The 18,548-nt window shown below is 33.2% G+C and overlaps 2 protein-coding genes and 1 long non-coding RNA gene across 3 annotated transcripts; 2 read left to right on the plus strand and 1 right to left on the minus strand.

Annotated features, from left to right (window-relative positions):
• The first annotated feature begins 2,522 nt into the window (after positions 1-2,522).
• On the plus strand, positions 2,523-4,995 carry OTP85 (Pentatricopeptide repeat (PPR) superfamily protein). The gene has a single exon (XM_085714906.1). The coding sequence runs from the start codon at positions 2,667-2,669 to the stop codon at positions 4,470-4,472; it is 1,806 nt and encodes a 601-aa protein (XP_085571032.1). The 5' UTR covers positions 2,523-2,666; the 3' UTR covers positions 4,473-4,995.
• A 3,001-nt stretch (positions 4,996-7,996) lies between these two features.
• LOC146921518 (ribonuclease 1-like) lies at positions 7,997-11,157 on the plus strand. Its single transcript, XM_085714908.1, has 4 exons — positions 7,997-8,188; positions 8,382-8,537; positions 10,195-10,393; positions 10,824-11,157. The coding sequence occupies exons 1-4, from the start codon at positions 8,081-8,083 to the stop codon at positions 11,045-11,047; spliced, it is 687 nt and encodes a 228-aa protein (XP_085571034.1). The 5' UTR covers positions 7,997-8,080; the 3' UTR covers positions 11,048-11,157.
• Positions 11,158-11,224: 67 nt separating this feature from the next.
• Positions 11,225-12,842, minus strand: LOC146921519 (uncharacterized). The gene is made up of 2 exons (XR_015012160.1): positions 12,725-12,842; positions 11,225-11,485 (listed from the first exon to the last, which is right to left on the minus strand). It is a non-coding gene; the product is annotated as an uncharacterized LOC146921519 (long non-coding RNA).
• Between the last annotated feature and the right edge of the window lie 5,706 nt (positions 12,843-18,548).

The raw sequence follows: 18,548 nt of genomic DNA on the forward strand, positions 1-18,548 counted from the left end.
AGAAATATAATTATTTAGAATAATGAGGCTTTGGGACAGAATTGAAATTAAGAGAAAATAAATAGGTTAAGGTTTATATAAAGAGCAGAGTCAGAGTTGAAAAATACGGATTACGTGCAAACTGTTTTTGGGAGAAAGAGGAGAAACCTAGAGAAGAGAAGAACCAGAAAAGAGAAGTCTGTAGAATCCTTGCAATCAATCAATCTAAGGTAAGGGTGGGACTATCATTCAATAATCTTGAGTCTATGATTCTGAAAATTTCATTTAACATGTTGTAGGTTTAGTTTTTGAGAATTGGAGATTTAGGGTTAAGAGTGATAATTGATGATTTATGTTATGTTGTTGTTGATTTGTGGTTGTTGATGATTGTTGTTGTTAATGTCATATTATGAATTGGGTATGAATTATGTTGAGTTGTTGTTGTTGATTGTGATGATTTTTGAATGAATGTGAAGTTTGAATAATATAGTTGCTTTTCCTGATTTTTTTCTTATCTCTATCCTGAATTTTGAAATACAAACTGGTATTGATCGGTACAGAATTGGTCTTAGGTGTAAACACGAAAGTTGTAGGTATGGATGTTAGTTTTCTAATGCCGTTGGTATGATGTGAAAATGATTTATAGAACTTGAGTTATGGTCAAATTACTGCACGTAGGTCACAGTGAATTTTATGGACTTTCTGCACAACTTTTTCGAATTTGAAACGAAAACTGGTATTGATCGGTATAGAATTGGTCTTAGGTGTAAACACAAAAGTTGTAGGTATGGATGTTAGCTTTCTAATGCCGCTGGTTTTACTTCAAAAGGATTTATAGAACTTGACTTATGGTCAAATTACTGCACGTAGGTCACAGTGAATTTTATGGACTTTCTGCACAACTTTTTCGATTTGAAACGAAAACTGGTATTGATCGGTACAGAATTGGTCTTAGGTGTAAACATGAATGTTTTAGATAATTTTGTTATCTTTCCAGTGGCTTTGGTTTGACGTGAAAATGATGTTTGGTCTCTGAGTTATGATGAAAATACTCCAAAGAGGTCTTAGCGAAATTGCACAGTGACAGCATTCTCTGTTTCATATTTTCGCATTTTGTTCATATGTTTCTGTTTTAAATTGATCTTTGTTGTAAACATGAAAGTTGTTGATAATTGTGATATCTTTCCAGTAGCCTTGGTTTGACATGAAAATATGTTGTTAATAATTTATTATGTTTTTACAATGATGCATGATGAATTGTTGATATTTGATACAATGTTATATGATGTTGTTTATGATTGATGAACATGAGATTATAATGCGAAGTCGTTGTCGTTGTCGTCACCACTGTTGTCGTCAATGTCGTTAAAGTTGTAAGTTGTTTGTCGATGTCGTTAAAGTTGTAAGTTGTTTGTCGATGTCGTCGAAGTCGTTGGTCGTCAAAGTATTGTTGTTGAGTCCATGCATAATCATTGTCAGAGAAGAGGGCTCATGCCCTGGAATGCTAGTCATTCACCCTTAAAGACGAGGGCTTATGCCCTGGAGCTTATGCTCAATAAAAGACGAGGGCTCATGCCCTAGGAGCTTTTGCTCAATAGCGACGAGGGCTCATGCCCTAGGAGTATATTTATGCTCAAAAGCGACGAGGGCTTATGCCCTAGAATGGTACCACATGCATGAGTAAAATGATAGAGTTGCATAGTCGATTTAAGTTACACTCTCGAGTCAAGTTGTTAAGTTGATTTATGAAGTTAATATTGATGTTGATTATGAAGTTGATTATGATGATGATAATGATGCTACATAACCATTGTTATGATATGTTGATGATGTTTATGTTGTTAAATATAATTGTTGAATTATATGCTTAACATTATTGTTTGTGAATCTCACCCCTTCTGCTTGAAAATGTTGCTCTTCGTATGAGTAACTTGCAGGTGATAGAGAATAAGTAGCTGTTAATTGCTGTCGTGAGTGGCTATCTCTCACTGTGTCTTTAGGTGCTCTGATACGTAACGGGATGGGAACTTTTGTGGCTATTTTCTATTCCTTACGTACTGCTTATGATTTTACATGACTATGATTTAGTTTTTGGATTATTACGAGATGTTTTGATGAGGCCTTCGTGCCAAGACTAATTATGTTGTTGAATTAAAATCCGTTGCGAAGCTTTTGAATATTTATGTTGACCAATTTATGAAGGATGAATTGTTATTTATTCCATTTATGATTTTTAAGAAGTGTAGCATTCCGTTTATGTTGAATGACTCTGATTTATATGTGAAATTTTTATGTTGGGAAAACGGGGTGTTACAGGGACGAAAGACCTATTTAAGGCAACCACCTCGCCCAATCATCACTTGCCACATGAGCACCACGTCGCTAATGACAGCCCACCTCAACAAAAAAAAAAATCTAATTAGGACCAAAAGTCAAATGATTAAATTTTGCAGTGGCAAATTGGAAGAATTAGTAACTTCAAGACAAAAATTCAAATGGCACAAACGACCTATTTAAGCCTAAAAAAAATTGATTGTGTAATTTGGATCGTCCAATCTCAATTCAATAACCGAGATCAATTCAATCCCTTTTGTGTCCCTATACTATCTTGCTGGAACTCTATCCATTTGTTTCATTTTATTCATGACACAATTTAAGGCAATGAACGAATTCATATAACAACAACAATGGATGCACCAATTCTCCAATTAACTTCATTCTCTCTCACAAAACCCAACACAGAAACAACATCACTTTTACCTTTACCTCATCTCATTTCTCTCATACCAAAATGCACCACTCTCAAAGAGCTCAAACAAATTCAAGCTTACACCATCAAAACCCATCACCAAAACAACACCAATGTCATTACAAAGTTCATTAATTTCTGCACTTCAGACCCTACAAATGCTTCCATGGAACATGCACACCACCTGTTCGATCAAATTACTCAACCAAATATTGTTCTTTTCAACACCATGGCACGCGGGTATGCTCGGTTAAATGACCCGCTTCGAGCAATGATTCTGTTTACTCATGTGCTGTGTTATGGTCTTGTTCCGGATGATTACACATTTTCGTCGCTGCTTAAGGCTTGTTCAAAGGTTAAGGCTTTGGAGGAGGGGAAACAGCTTCATTGTTTTGCTGTGAAACTTGGGGTTAGTGATAATATGTATGTTGTTCCGACACTTATTAATATGTATACTGCTTGTGGTGACATTGATGCTTCTAGAAGGGTTTTTGATAAGATTGATGAACCTTGTGTGGTTGCGTATAATGCAATTATTACGAGTTTGGCTAGGAATAGCCAAGCTAATGAGGCATTGGCTTTGTTTAGAGAGTTGCAGGAGAGTGGTCTTAAACCAACTGATGTTACCATGCTTGTTGCGCTTTCATCATGTGCTTTGCTTGGTTCGTTGGATTTGGGAAGGTGGATGCATGAGTATGTTAAGAAGTACGGGTTTGATCGATATGTGAAGGTAAATACAGCTCTTATAGATATGTATGCTAAATGTGGGAGTTTGGATGATGCTGTTAATGTGTTTAGAGACATGCCTAAGCGAGATACGCAGGCGTGGTCAGCAATGATCATTGCTTATGCAACACATGGAGATGGTTTCCGAGCAATGTCAATGTTGAATGAAATGAAGAAGGAAAAAGTGCAGCCTGATGAGATAACTTTTTTAGGTATATTGTATGCATGTAGTCACAATGGATTGGTAGAAGAAGGTTTTGAGTATTTTCAGAGTATGACGAATGCGTATGGGATTGTTCCTAGTATCAAACATTATGGGTGTATGGTAGATTTGCTTGGTCGAGCTGGACGATTGGATGAAGCCTTTAAATTCATAGATGAATTACCGATTAAGCCGACACCGATTCTTTGGCGGACGTTGCTATCTGCTTGTAGTACTCATGGCAATGTTCAAATGGGAAAGCGAGTAATTGAGAGGATCTTTGAATTGGATGATTCCCATGGTGGGGATTATGTTATTTTTTCGAACTTGTGTGCAAAATATGGAAAATGGGATGACGTGAACCACCTACGGAAAACAATGATAGACAAAGGAGCCATGAAAATTCCTGGTTGCAGCTCTATAGAGGTCAACAATGTCGTGCATGAGTTCTTTGCTGGGGATGGAGTTCATTCGACTTCTACCACGTTGCACCGTGCACTTGACGAGTTGGTAAAGGAATTGAAGTTTGCTGGGTATGTACCTGACACATCACTAGTCTTTCATGCAGACATGGAAGATGAAGAGAAAGAAATTATTCTTCGATATCACAGTGAAAAATTGGCCATTACGTTTGGACTACTGAATACTCCACCTGGAACAACAATTCGTGTTGTCAAGAACCTTAGAGTATGTGGAGATTGCCATAATGCTGCTAAATTTATATCACTGATTTTTGGTAGGCAAATTATTCTTCGAGATGTTCAGCGATTTCACCATTTCAAGGATGGGAAATGCTCTTGTGGTGATTACTGGTAGTAAAGATTATTGAGTCAAAATGCAATCTCACATAATCTGAAAAATTGCTCTATTTATTTGGAAGGAACATTCAGTCAGCAACTGTATGCAGCCCAGAAAAGGAAAACTTTGTTCGGATTTGAATTGCCATCACCTTGTTGGTGGCCGTTACATTGATATTGGATAGTCTAAATTTTAATGCAGATTTTGATTATATTTCTTTTAAATCCACAATACTGAGTTTGAAATTTGGACTGTCCGATCTCAATCCAACAAATATCGATATGCTGGCTCATGAATGTGTGAGATTGCTGACTGCAGGCAATCCAAATCTGGTTTGTTTCTGCTATCCTGGGAAGGGATCATGATCATGATTGGCATATATTCATATGATTATTGAACAGATTACATAATGCATCTTGGTGTAGATTGTTAAATTTGTAGATTCAGTTTCATTCTCATGTAATATAACTTTACTTGTATGGCTGGTATTTTTTAACATTGAAGTTTATCTATGTAAATACAAGTTGTATCTTTCACCTTATGATGATTGTATATGTATATGCTGAAGGCCCTAGAATTTAAGCAGTAACTAGTGTAATCCCTTCTGCATCAACCACTTCTTCATTTTATTATTTCAGAAGATTCATGAATAGATATTTGATTATTCATGTTTCATAGTTCATTTATTCCAATCTACCACAATAAAATGCCATGATGTTGAATGAAAAAAAAAAAAAAAAAAATTTAGATATCAGTGCTGTAAGTAACTACCATGTAAAGAAAAGTTTAAATAGAAACAATAAATTTTCTTAAACTCAAATTGGAGCTAGAGTTTAAAAAAAAATGATTCTATGGATTACAGTGATTCGTTAGAACAAGAAAAACCATAGTTTCTGTCCTTCATCAATATGACTACTTTGAAGCAGCTTTTAACTTGAAACATAAAAATCAAACCTATCAACCTTTTTCAATTGCAGTTAAATATCCAAACCTATGTTAATTCTTACATTCTTTTTGTGATCTGATAGCAACATGTTTTTTACATATTATGTTGCAGTAACTTACTATGGTAGTAATAATATTTTACTTTTAGTTTGATATTATTATTTTTTTGGTGAGGGGTCATTTGTGAGTGGAAAGGGTTCTGAAATATTCCAATGGGATCATTTTTGTCACTGCCTCAGCTATATAGCTAGGCCAATCATCTTGAATGGATGAATTAACTCATATTTCACAAAATTTATCTTTTTTTATATGAAAACTCTCCCTAATACATTTAAATTTACTCTTCATTATCGGAGCTCATTCAATCATCGAGTTTCCTGGTTTAAGTAGGGGTTTTTATCGGAATTCTCCCTAAACTCAATTTTATACGTTTTGTTCAAGAATAATGTATAGATGGGGAATCCTTCAAGAAGCATTTGAGAATATCCATTGAGTGTTAATTTATTTTGACCAATATTAATAAAGAATGGATCTGAATTATTTTATAAATTAATACCATATTTAATGTAACAATAGAAGATTAGTATAAAAATAATATGAAAGGGTGCTAATGTTCCTTTCTCTAATAGTCTGAACATAACTATTTTAACATGTGAACACATTTATCAACAAAAATCACATGATGTGGCATGAAATTTTGTACCTTGAGAGAATAGTTTTAGGACTATTTCAAAAACACATAACATAAAGAGTTCAATGAAAACAAATAAACATGCTATTTTAGAATTAGGGAAAACAATATGTATAATATATTTTCTCATACCCAGATTTTTAAAAAAAGTACATTTTGTTGATCATAATGTATTTCTTGACATTGATGCATCATGCATATGGATAGATAGGATCACAATAAGCAACAAAACTATGCCTCATGAGTTATAATGATGATGCATTCTCACTCTTCTAACTAAAGACCTGTATTAAAATTTAAAGTGAATCATGTCATACTCATATCATTCAAGCATCTTATGTAAAGATAATAACATACTTGTTTTTTTCTTCTATAGGATCTCTCCATTTAACTTAATTTGATTCTATACATGTATGTTAAATGTGAGTACCTCTCGGTTAAAATTGGAACCGTAAGTTACATAATGTGGGAGTCCAACCCCTTCTTGTTTTTTTTTTTTTGTTTTTTTTTTAATCAGCAAATTTTATTAAGCTAGGCTCGCACAAGATACCAACCCCTTCTTGTTGGTTAACATAAAGTATTGATTTAGATAATTAACAATAACAATGCACAAAATAATCTATTGAACATTTAATTATTCTATCAATTGTATAATACTCATTAGCCTAATCATCTTCTGGTGTAAACACAGTTGCGTCCTCTCTTGGTTTTCAACCAAGAGCTACATATAAACAAATTTCGATTTGCATGACATTCAACCGACCATCTTTGTTCCAATATGAAAGCACTGACTAATTAGGCTCGTACAAAATCAGATAATGATAATAATAATAACAATTATATATTTTTTTAAACATATAGCAATGTCATGTCTAGAAAGTTTTTCTTTGAGTTTAATGCAGTGTATTTTTAATAAAATGGTCAAAAAATTATTTCCATTTTTGTTTAGACTAGAAGTATTTGTATCAACTATTCTAGTCTCTTCGAGTTTAACTCATGGTTATAGATACAAAGTTTTCACTAACATTTGGTAGTGGGTAGTGGAACTTATTAGCATATAAAGTGAGTTTTCCTATCCGAGTTGAATTTTCACCCTACAAGAGATATAGATCAAACCCATGACAAATTTCGATATTATGCTTTGTGTTAACCCTTTAATTTCTAGGAGAAAACGACTCTGGTAATCAGGAGTTCGATTAGAAGATATGTAAAGTGTTAACAAGAATTGTTCCACAAAAAAATTAGAACTTAGGTTTTTCCTAACAAATCGATATTTTCTATATTACAGTTGTTCACTAGGTAAATCTTCAATCTCATTATTTTTTTAACAAAAAATCTTCAATCTCCTTTTTAGCATACTACTCCCTTCGATCTTATTTATAAGTAACAATCAACTTTTTAAATTCATTAAATAATCGATGTATCCTATATAAAATATAGACCGAATACATCAATTATTCAATGAATTTAAAAAATCAGTATAATGAGCATAATTTTTAGAAATAAAAATGATTGTGTTTTTTAGATATGATCTCGAGTTTATCGCAAAATAACCTGTTTGTACAAATTAAAGAAAAAAAAGTATATTCACAATACTTTTCAAATTTGGTGAAATCTTCCGAAATTTCAATAAGTAATAATATGGTATGTTTCCTCACAAAAAAAAACGTATTATGGTATGCACTTTTCTAAAACACATTTCTATTCTTTATTTCTTAAACAACATTTTTTCTTCTTATGATGATAACATGCTTAGTTAAAAAAGAAGCACCGACTTGTCACAATCAAATATGTAGCGGTTACACATGGAAACCACATAAATAATTGGTAAGCATATCCCATTACGATACTTTGCCTTTTAGTTTTCTACATTCAAATTTTCCTATAAATACATCAATGCATTAAAACCATTTCATAATTGTCACATACACTCAACACCATAAAACACCTCACTTACTCTTTTCATAATCACATTAGTCACAAAACAAAAATGGAGTCCAAAGGGTCAGTTTTGATTAAGCTTCTCTTGCTTCTGCATGCATCAATTCTCTGTGCTTCACAATCACAGGATTTTGATTTCTTTTACTTTGTTCAACAGGTAATATAAATAAAATTTAAATGTATGATCTTGATTTTAGTTGGTAAGAGATAAATCTCGTATGTTTTCTAAAGTGTACTTTCGAACGACATATTTTGTTCAGAAGTGTACTTTTAAACGGTGCGAAATTTGTGTCTATTCTGAATGTGTACATATATGAATTTGTGTTGATTGAAATTTCTTGCATTTGCAGTGGCCAGGATCATATTGTGACTCACAAAAGAGTTGTTGCTACCCATCAACTGGAAAGCCTGCTGCAGATTTTGGAATTCATGGTCTATGGCCTAATTATAAAGATGGCACATACCCTTCTAACTGTGATCCCAGTAACGCTTTTGACCCATCACAGGTATTTCATTCATAAATTAATTGAATTTTTCAAACAATATTTTTGTTTGACAGATTGATTGAAAAGAATATGTTTTCCAATTCACAAAATCTCACATTTATATGAAGTGTACTTTCAAACATTACAAAATTTGTGTTTCTTCCCAAAATTTTGACTAAATTGATTGAAAAGATTATGTAATAAATTTAGTAAAAAAACTCTTTTTAAAACTGTTGACTAAGTTGATTGAAAATAATTGTAGTAATAAATTTTCCAATCTACAAAATCTCACATGTTTTCTGAAGTGTACTTTCAAACTTGTTTGAAAGGGTACTTTTAAGTGTTATGGGAATTTAGTCAAAAAAAACTTACATGTTTTTTGAAGTGTACTTTCAAAAAGTTTTTTTCGTTTCCTAATCCAATTTTGAGATCTAAGAACAATAATTTTTTTTGTCGTAGTTATAATTCACTTTTTTAAAGGTGAATAAGTGAGATGTTTGGCGTTCGAACTGGACCCTGCATATAACAATGCAGGTCTCTCCCAACTTTTTTTCTAACTATCAGCAAATGAATTTTGAAAAAAAATAATAATTGATTTTCTATCGATGATTGCACATGTAGAGTGTTTTCGAGTAGAGATAATTTTGCATTTAAACTTAGTTGTAATTTGAAGTTTCAACTCAAAACTTGTCTTCATAATTATTTTTTAACCTCAAGTAATTTTTTTTGATGTTATCAAGTAGTTTTATTTGTACAACTCGAGTTTATACAAATGTATCCAAACATCAATTATACAAAATTCGAAAATCAGTTTTCACTAACATACAATCAAACAAACAAAACTGAAATTATTCTTTTAATGGTTAAAACAAGTCAAGTGGATGTGGAACTAGTGAACACGGTTTTGTAACCATAAATAGACCTTTTAATCATTGTATTGATTTACAAGTCATTATACAATCATAAAATGTGTTTGTCTATCGTCACAAAAACAAACGTTTCCTTATCCATTTTAGCTTATACCCTTTTTCTGACTTTATGCAAACTTTTCAACTTTATTTTAAACTTTGCCTTAAATATATATATATTCTTGACATAACTTGTACGTAGAGAATTAACTAAATAAATATTTAGATATTTTAAAAAGTGATAACAGAATTTGTTTCCAGGGAGCCTCTACGGTGCAGTTAGAAAACTGACTTTTTTGGAAAAGTTAATTTTGATCTTAATGTTTGATTCATTTTTAAATTGTTGATTCCTGATTAATGATCAATAGTAATTCATCTAGTAATGCTTGCAACATTTTGGACATACAAGTGCTATTTTATCGTTGGCATCTTTAACATGCATACATAATTGATGATATTATGTGATAGTCTTAAGTGTTACACTTTGTGGGATGTTACACTTAACACAAGGTAGGATAAAATTAGATTAAGTGTAGTCTTGTTAATCTGATTAATTGATGATACTATGGGGACTGAACTTTTGATGCCACTGTGCAAACGGTGGGGTGTTACTCACTACACTTTTGATGTTATAGTGTTAACTTCAACATAAAAGTCATTTTCATGATTTCACCATAGAATTTTCCTTGTTTTTATCCTATAAAATATTTAGTTTCCATGATGATTAATGTACCATATTATCACTAATTTGTTTGTCCACATGATTACAGATATCTGATCTCAAAAGCAGTTTACAACAGAACTGGCCCACACTAGCATGCCCAAGTGGTGATGGAATACAATTCTGGACACATGAATGGGAGAAACATGGAACTTGCTCAGAATCAGTTCTTAAGCAACATGATTATTTTGAAACAACTCTCAATTTGAGACAAAAATCCAACCTCCTCCAAGCTCTTACAACTGCAGGTAAATATCTAAGATCCATACATGTTACTTATATAATGTTCTCTAATTATATAGTCTCGGTAGATTTACCTTTCTATGCCCACACATTAAAATGACGCGCTGGTCCATCCGCGATCAATAATGAGTTGTAATATGTTGGTATAATCTGCTTGCAATCTATTATTACTGATCAAAGAAGAAAAATTGTTGCTATGAATGTCACAAACCAACCCGTGGTCGATATGGTCCAACTTACGTAGACCAAAACATACATGGACCAAAAGAAATTTGTTTAGTTTGCATAGGTTGCGGTTTATTAGGCCGTATGCAGGCTCTAATCCATTTTGTCAGCTCTAACCAAATAGAACGAACTCGATTTTAAATATCCTATTGTGTTAAGAATGTGATATCTTTTACGCATATTACTAAGAAAACATTGATTTTGTGACAGGAGTACAACCTGATGGAAATTCCTACAGCTTGAGCAGCATCAAAGGAGCTATACAAAATGGAGTTGGGTTTGCTCCATTCATTGAATGCAATGTGGACTCATCTGGCAACAGTCAACTATATCAAGTTTACTTGTGTGTGGACACTTCTGGATCAAACTTCATTGACTGCCCTGTCTTCCCCCATGGCAAATGTGGATCTGAGATTGAGTTCCCAACTTTTTAAGTACAAGATTCAACTACAATAATATATCTTGAAGTTTATTTATGATATTTGTTTCCTTTACATGCATGCAATTTTAGTGATAATTGAATTTGAACTTGTGTTTTTCTTAATTGAATGCGTATAATTCTGGCCAAAAACATTGGAACATAGTTAATGGCATTTTAGAATCCATTGGAATATTTAAGGGTTAGGGTTCGAATCGAGATCCCTCGCTTATATTCATTTTAAGGATAAAATTCTAGACATTAGAAGAAGAAAGAAAAAATGTTGTACTTTTTGGCCAATAGTCCAGCACATCACAATTTTTCAACAACAAAAGAGATATACTTAAAAATACTCGATAAAACATTTTAGCTAAGTTGAGCATTGATTTAGAAGAAAATGGAAATACATGAATGATTAAGCTCGATATAAAACTACATTTGGTGGACTTCTCCCCTGTGACAACATCAAAATGAAGAAAATACCATTTGTTAGAAGCATAAGTAAACCATCATGATCAACAATAAACAACTAAGTTGATAACATTAAAACATAAGTTGTGCAACAAAGTATGATACTAAGACATGCACTCACATATTTTTTTGAAGAAATCAAAATGGTATATGTTAACGGCGGCGGTGTAAACTCTTTAGTACAAGGTGTACCAAAGAAAACACCCCGAACAACAAACAAACAATCAAAGTTATTACATCAAAAGGTCAGTCGATACCCAAACAAAGTAAAGGGTCCGACCACCATCTCTGAGTACCGTACACAAAAGTAGTATTCTTAGCTTGTAACCACCACAGCGAATGATATTTAACTTTTTCTAATAGTTGTATAATTGGTGTCTCAATATTATTAAACAATCTATTGTTGCGTTCATTCCAAACCAGCCACACAGAGAGGAGTCAAATTAACTGTAGGAACGACCTGCGAGCTTTAGAGTGACCTGTATAATGAATGAATTGATGCAAATGTTGTGTAATATTTTGAGGGTCTACACCATTTACACCAATCCAGGATCTAATATGCTGCCATAAAGAACCAAAAACCGGGCAATGAAGAAACAAATGGGATGCCGACTCTTCAGTGCCGCACCCCGACACACACATAGCATCCGCATTCTGTAGAATACCACACTTTTGAAGATTAAGTTTGGTAGGCAATCTGTCCTTCAGTAAACGCCAAGCAACGATAGACACTCACATATTAGAATGTGTCAGAAGTGTATAAGAGCATAAACTTAAATAACATACAAATAATAATATAAATCAATCAAATTGCTAATCGGTAAATAGCACTTGAAACAAAATAAGATCATAAATCAATCAACATAATGGTATGAACTCATGTTTAAGGTATACAATAAAGTAGAAGTTTTAAACAAAATACGCTATTGTATACGTAATGGGCTGAACAAACATTGCAGCAAAATATGCTTCAAAATAGACACATATTGAATCTAAACAATTATCATACATGTCAAAATGATACATATCATGGAATCATTTGATCAAAGCTATATTCATATGTTAACAAGATCATGTTATAAATAAAAACAAAAACAAGAATTAAACGAATAGCAGATCAGTTGAAAAACACAAGAGATAACACAATATTTAAAACAAGCTCACTAATTAACTCATTATACAATTTACACTTAGTTGATCTTCCATAAACAATAGACCATACTTGGTGCATCTTCTATATGTTGGTTGTGTTACTTAACTAATCATCTCAACAACGTACCACTTTTTCATTTGAAATACTTTGTTGCATCCAAACACACCTACAAGACAATTAAGTAGGTGTTTTAGATCCCCAACTTTCATTTGTTCCAAAAACGTTAGTAGCAATTAGCAAAAGTGTTGCACTTGGGTGCCCATATCATAATGGCCTTAGAGTATTCACAATGGTAGTGATATGATCCTTAATAGATCCTTAATATTTTTTTTTTATTAAAAGTACCTATTAAGGATCTAATGACTTCAATGATAATACACTAGTATGGACTCTAATGAAAAGTACATAAATAGGTCTCACTAACTTTGCATCATTGTACAAAAGGTAATGTTAATAGCAATATTACTTCTTTTGATTGTGGGACCCGTTAGCTGCTGAAGAAAGAGAGTTTGTATATAGTTGTATGTTAATATATAGGTACCCATTTTTCTTCCTTCAATGGGGGATCCTTAACAAGGTGAGATCCTTGTTAAGTAATAAAAGACCCCCGCCCCTCCGGTTAGGAACATGAAACCTCTAAAGTTACATTTTGCTAAGTTGTGACCTCTTCTACAATAATAATGTCTTCAAGTTGTATGGTTAAGTGACATGTGCATGTCGACTGAGTGATCACCCTTTTTTAGTGATTAAGTACAGTAATTAGGTAAAAAAAATATCGTTTTTAAACTAGCATCTCTATGGTGAATTCTTTGGACCTACCGGATTGAAGTTTGGAGAACCGAAATCTTTTGACAAGCTTAAGAATGCAACAAGAGCAGGCAGTTACATTGCCGGATAAAATAAATACTTTGTAACCGAATAAGAGAGGTAAGTACCATGTGTTTTATCTTGGTTTTCGGGTGTCAAACATTGATTAAGTTTGAACCTTTTTAACCTTTGATATCTCATTTTTTCTTGGGAAGGGAAAAATAAGCAAAACCCTTGAGAATCGAGGTCCGGGAGTTGTTTTCGCTACGGGAAGGTGTTAGGCACCCATAACGACTATAGTATCCTATAGGAACCGTCTTTACTTTCTACGCGCGCGCTTTATTTTTAAATGCTATTTGAAAAATGATATTTACACCTAAGAGTTTACTAAGTCAAGAATTGGAGGGAGAAAAGATGTGTTTGAATTTTTATTTTATTTGAATTGAAGGAATATTGGTTCCTTGCCTACGTACCCTTTTAAGGGATCAAATCCACCGTAGTTCTCTTCCAAAAAGGTTTTTGTTTTTGTTGGTTGATTTTAAGTTTAAAAAAATGGAATTTTGAAGAATGAGAGAGAGAGGCCTCAAGGGCATAAGATTGTGAAAATATGAGGTTGAATTAGTCATTTTACAAAAGAAATCCAAGTATGATTAAAATTCATTAAGATTTTTATTTAAGAAAAGAAAAAGGAAAATTCAATGGGATTTTGATCCCAAGGTTTATTTGGAAAATGATTTGAGTGAAATTGTTAATATTTTTTTGAAAAGAGAATTTTTGTCTAAGTTTCAAGGCTCCTAAACATACATCTAAGCATACATTCCCTAAACATACATCTAAAGTATCCATGTGATGTGTGTGTGCATGTGTCGGTGTTGTGTCGGTGTACATCATTAGAGTCCATTGTTCTTTACATATGCCCTAGTTTACATGCTATGGTCTTGCAAGAAATTAAAAAAACAAAGAAAATTACAAAGCTCCTAGGTCTTACATTCTAATTTTTGCATGAATTTAAATGGCAAGAAGTGAAATGGAGATGGGATGCTTATGAGATGTATGGAACATGAAATAGAGGGTTAGTATCATAAGGCATAATAAAGTGGAAATTGTAAACAAAAGGAATGCTAAAAAACTTGACAAAAAGTAACAAAATTCTTAACATAAAAGTGGCAAAATAGGCTTAAAATTTATCATAACTTTTGGACAAGTATATAACCTATAACTCTCATATCATGACAATTTTCCAAAGGTCTCATTACCATCAATAATATGAGAATTATAAGAACACACTCAAGCCAAGAATTAGGATATATTTTTAGACATATTTGGCACTTTTATTTTCACAAACAATGTCCACATAGCTTGCAACACAAGAAATCAACAAATTGCATTCACAAGCAGTAAAAAGGGACACAAATCAGAGGCAAACATATCACAAAATTGTACATCAAGTATCAATATCAATTTGACAAAATATCACATCAAAACATAGAAAGAATTCACAAGAATTTTAACAAGAAAGACAAACAAATTACAAGTGATATTATATATATATTTTTTTATCAATTTTTAACATGTAAAACAATCACAAAAATATCAAGAAACACATTGAAAACACATAGAATTTTTTTCTAGAATTTTATCAAAGTTTTTTAGGCCAGCAGTGGTGTAAACAACAACTTATAGTGTTAAAATAGCAAGAAAATAGGTAAAAACGAAACCCAGTACAGGAAGTAGGCCCAAGCCCACACACATATGGATTCTGGATCACAAGGGAGCTTGTGGAACGTAGGATTGATCCAGAGAGGCTAACCCTAGATCTAACGGTGGAGGTTCAAGGTCCAGGGGTGAAACGAATGAACCAGTATGGTTTAACTGAACCGAACGGTTCAACAACGTTTATATAAAGGAAAGAAGACCGGTTCATTTCATTTCTCCCATTCGTTTCTCTCTCTAAGTCTTCAGACTTCTCTTCCTTCCCTCTAGAACTCCGATCATCTTCTCCGGCGGGTTTGACCACCGCCGGCGAAGATTCTGGTGACGGAACCCTAATCTTCTCCGATCTACATGGATCTAAACCCTAAACTACTCTATTTTTCATGCTGATTTCGAATACGAGCTTAGATTTGAAAAATAAACGGTGAAACGTTGTAGATCTACGTTTAATGTTTGAGTATCAAATCTTTTTCAATCCTTTTCGATCTTTTTCGAATGAACAAGTCTCAGAACTTGCTAATCTACGTCGATTCACCGTTTATTTATGTTTATGAGCCTTCGATGAAGATTTGAAATAGAAACGAGAAGGTTTTATGAGTTTTACCTGTTGGAAATTGGAGATTCGAACAAAGAGAACGGTGAGAAAGATGTTGATGCTTCCTTTTCGTCTCTGATGAATGTTGTGATTCAAACTTCGAAAATAAATCGAAGTTTCTTCGTCTTCTCACTCTTCGTCTTATGCTTCTTCTCTGTGAATTGATCGAACTGGTTCTTTTCTTCGATTCCTCTTCTTCTCACCTCTTCGTCTCTGTGATCACACTGATTCGTCCTTGAGATGGATTGGTGTTAGAATTGCAGAGAAAGTAGTTCGATGATGAAGATTCACTTTGAATCTCTGAGAACTGCGAAAAAATTGTTTTGATTCGAACTGATTTGGTTACGCAGTTGTTGGATTGAGTCTGTTTGTGATGAAATTGTTGTGGATTTGCGAGGAATTGATGTGGAATTGTGTTCTGGGAAGTTAGGGTTCATGATTTGGGGATGAAGTTCTTCATGAACTTCATCGTGTTCTTGGTGATTTTCTGGTTTTGATTTGTTTGATTCTGGAGAGAGAATGGAAAGGTGTTTATTGAGTTGGCATTGAATGAATGATTATTTTCTGACTTGTACAGTGATGTGGCCTTTTATAGGCTGCCATGTGTATCCCTGGACCAATAACAATTTGACACCTGTACTGGATTGAATAATGGCTCAACCTTGGATTGTTTTGGACATAAGGACCTTTCTGCAAATTTTGAAACTTTGGGACTAATCTGCAATTTTAAAAAAACAAAGGACAAAAATGCAATTTGCAAAAAAGGACTAAAAGCAGAATTAGAAACCTAGAGAGACTAAAATGCAAAAAAGGACTAAAATAAAATAACTAAAATTGAATTAAAATTGGTAATTTTGACTAAACGTAAAGTGAAACAAATAAAAATAACAAAACGGACTAAAATGAACCAATTACACAAATAAGGTACTTTAAAGTAACCTCTCTCTGTCAAAATTTCATGTGAAATGACCAAAATGCCCCTAGGGACTAAAATGACCCAAAATGACTCAGATGCTTTGGAATGGATTTTAACATGGAATAGAAGCAAGAGTTTATTCAGACCAATTGAAAAGACTCAGAGACAATTTTTAGAGATTAAACAGAGTTTTAACACTGGAAATGACTAAAATGCCCTTAAGGACTAAACTGATTCAAAATGTCTCAGATGCAATTTTTAAAATGGATTTTGACATGAATTAAACCAAGGACCTATACAAACAACTTGAAATGACTCAGAGGCAATTTCAGAGATTAAAATGAAGTTGGACACATGAAATGACTAAAATACTCCTTTGTTATGAATTTTGCAAATAATATTGAAATAAAATGCAGAGAAACATGCAATTGATCAGAGACAACTTCAAAATGACTTGATATGTAAGAAAAACATTTGGATAGTTTTAAATGTAAGAAGACATAGACAAATTCACAGTTTGAAAAGATTTTTGAGGCAAAATTGGAAGATAAAGCAGGGTAAAATATCAGTGTGAAGTAATAGACACATATCAAAGAGAGAAAAACATTTTGAGCAAGTATTTTTAGGTCCAAAATTAGGGTATAACACCATGATATTGACTAAGCTCTTTTATTCAAATGTCGTGAAACTAAGTAAGCAATTGTTGACACCGGATAGTAAAAGAGAACGAAATCCAACATGACTTAATATTCATTTTACCTGTTTTATTTCATTTAGAGAATCAACCATTGCCGACTATAACCCCCCCCCCCCCCCAGCAGCTACATATCCTAATCAGAATCATAGTAGTTAAGTCCGGATTTCACAATCTCTGTAGATACGAACTTTAATAAAATTTACTACTTGACGATAATTTAGTAACCGAACATCAATGTGCTCACCTACTTGGCCTCACATACCATGATCATTGAGAGGACAAAGTGGATAACAATTAGGGACTTTTGAGATCTGGACCACAATGGTGGCCAATATGATATAAAAAAACTTCCTATCTCACCCCTATATACATAATTAGAGTTGTCAAAACGGGCTACCCGGCCCTCATCGGGCCGGTCCATGACGGACTCGGGCTTTGGCGGGCAGGGCCAAAAAAACCCGGATGATAAACGGGCTCAAAAATATTTGCCCAAACCCGGCCCTTTGCGGGCTACGGGCCTTCGGTCGGGCCAGCCCGGTTACTTGAAACTTTTAATCAAGAAAATACAATAAAAAATATCAATCAATGCTAAACTTTTCAAATAATACCATCTTATATCAAATAAATTTTTTGACACAATGTTCTTTGAAACCCGTTTGAGTTATCAACGCAATTAATATAATAATTCTCTAAATGGGTGTGTGTTGTTATGTGTGGTTCTCCCCATCAATTGCCTTATGAGGGAATAAAAGTATTTCTCTAATATTTTAGGAACTTAATCGCCTAGATTTAAAATGACCCAGGACCTATAACTTATATAAGAGGATATTAACACCTGAGTTTGTTAATCAAATAAAAATAAAATGAAAAGGCTTATTAGGAGTTAAATGATTGGTTTTATACTTTTAGATTGGTTAATAGCTTCTGGTGTAGTTAGTAGTTAATTACCTGGGTTGTGAATTTACTGATTTTTCTGGGACTTCTATACATTCAAAGACATATAGTTCATTTAAAATTTACAAAGAAAAGCACAAAATTAATATGAACAAAAAATTTACATGATAAAGGTGGGCTGGTTGTAGAAAATTATAATGTTAAAAAATAATTGGGCTACCCTCCGCAACGGGCTCGGGCCTCAACGGGTTCGGGCTAAAAATGCCCGGTT

This window comes from Medicago sativa, chromosome 5 (assembly GCF_051527215.1).
Source record: "Medicago sativa cultivar Bolivia chromosome 5, Bolivia_mono, whole genome shotgun sequence".
In the NCBI taxonomy this organism is placed as follows: Eukaryota; Viridiplantae; Streptophyta; class Magnoliopsida; order Fabales; family Fabaceae; genus Medicago; species Medicago sativa.

Bases quoted from the DNA above. Each gene is read 5' to 3' on its own strand.
- OTP85 (XM_085714906.1), top strand. From the start codon at position 2,667: ATGGATGCACCAATTCTCCAATTAACTTCATTCTCTCTCACAAAACCC.
- LOC146921518 (XM_085714908.1), top strand. From the start codon at position 8,081: ATGGAGTCCAAAGGGTCAGTTTTGATTAAGCTTCTCTTGCTTCTGCAT. The intron at 8,189-8,381 runs GTAATATAAATA...TTGCATTTGCAG, and splicing joins TCTTTTACTTTGTTCAACAG to TGGCCAGGATCATATTGTGA. The intron at 8,538-10,194 runs GTATTTCATTCA...ACATGATTACAG, and splicing joins ACGCTTTTGACCCATCACAG to ATATCTGATCTCAAAAGCAG.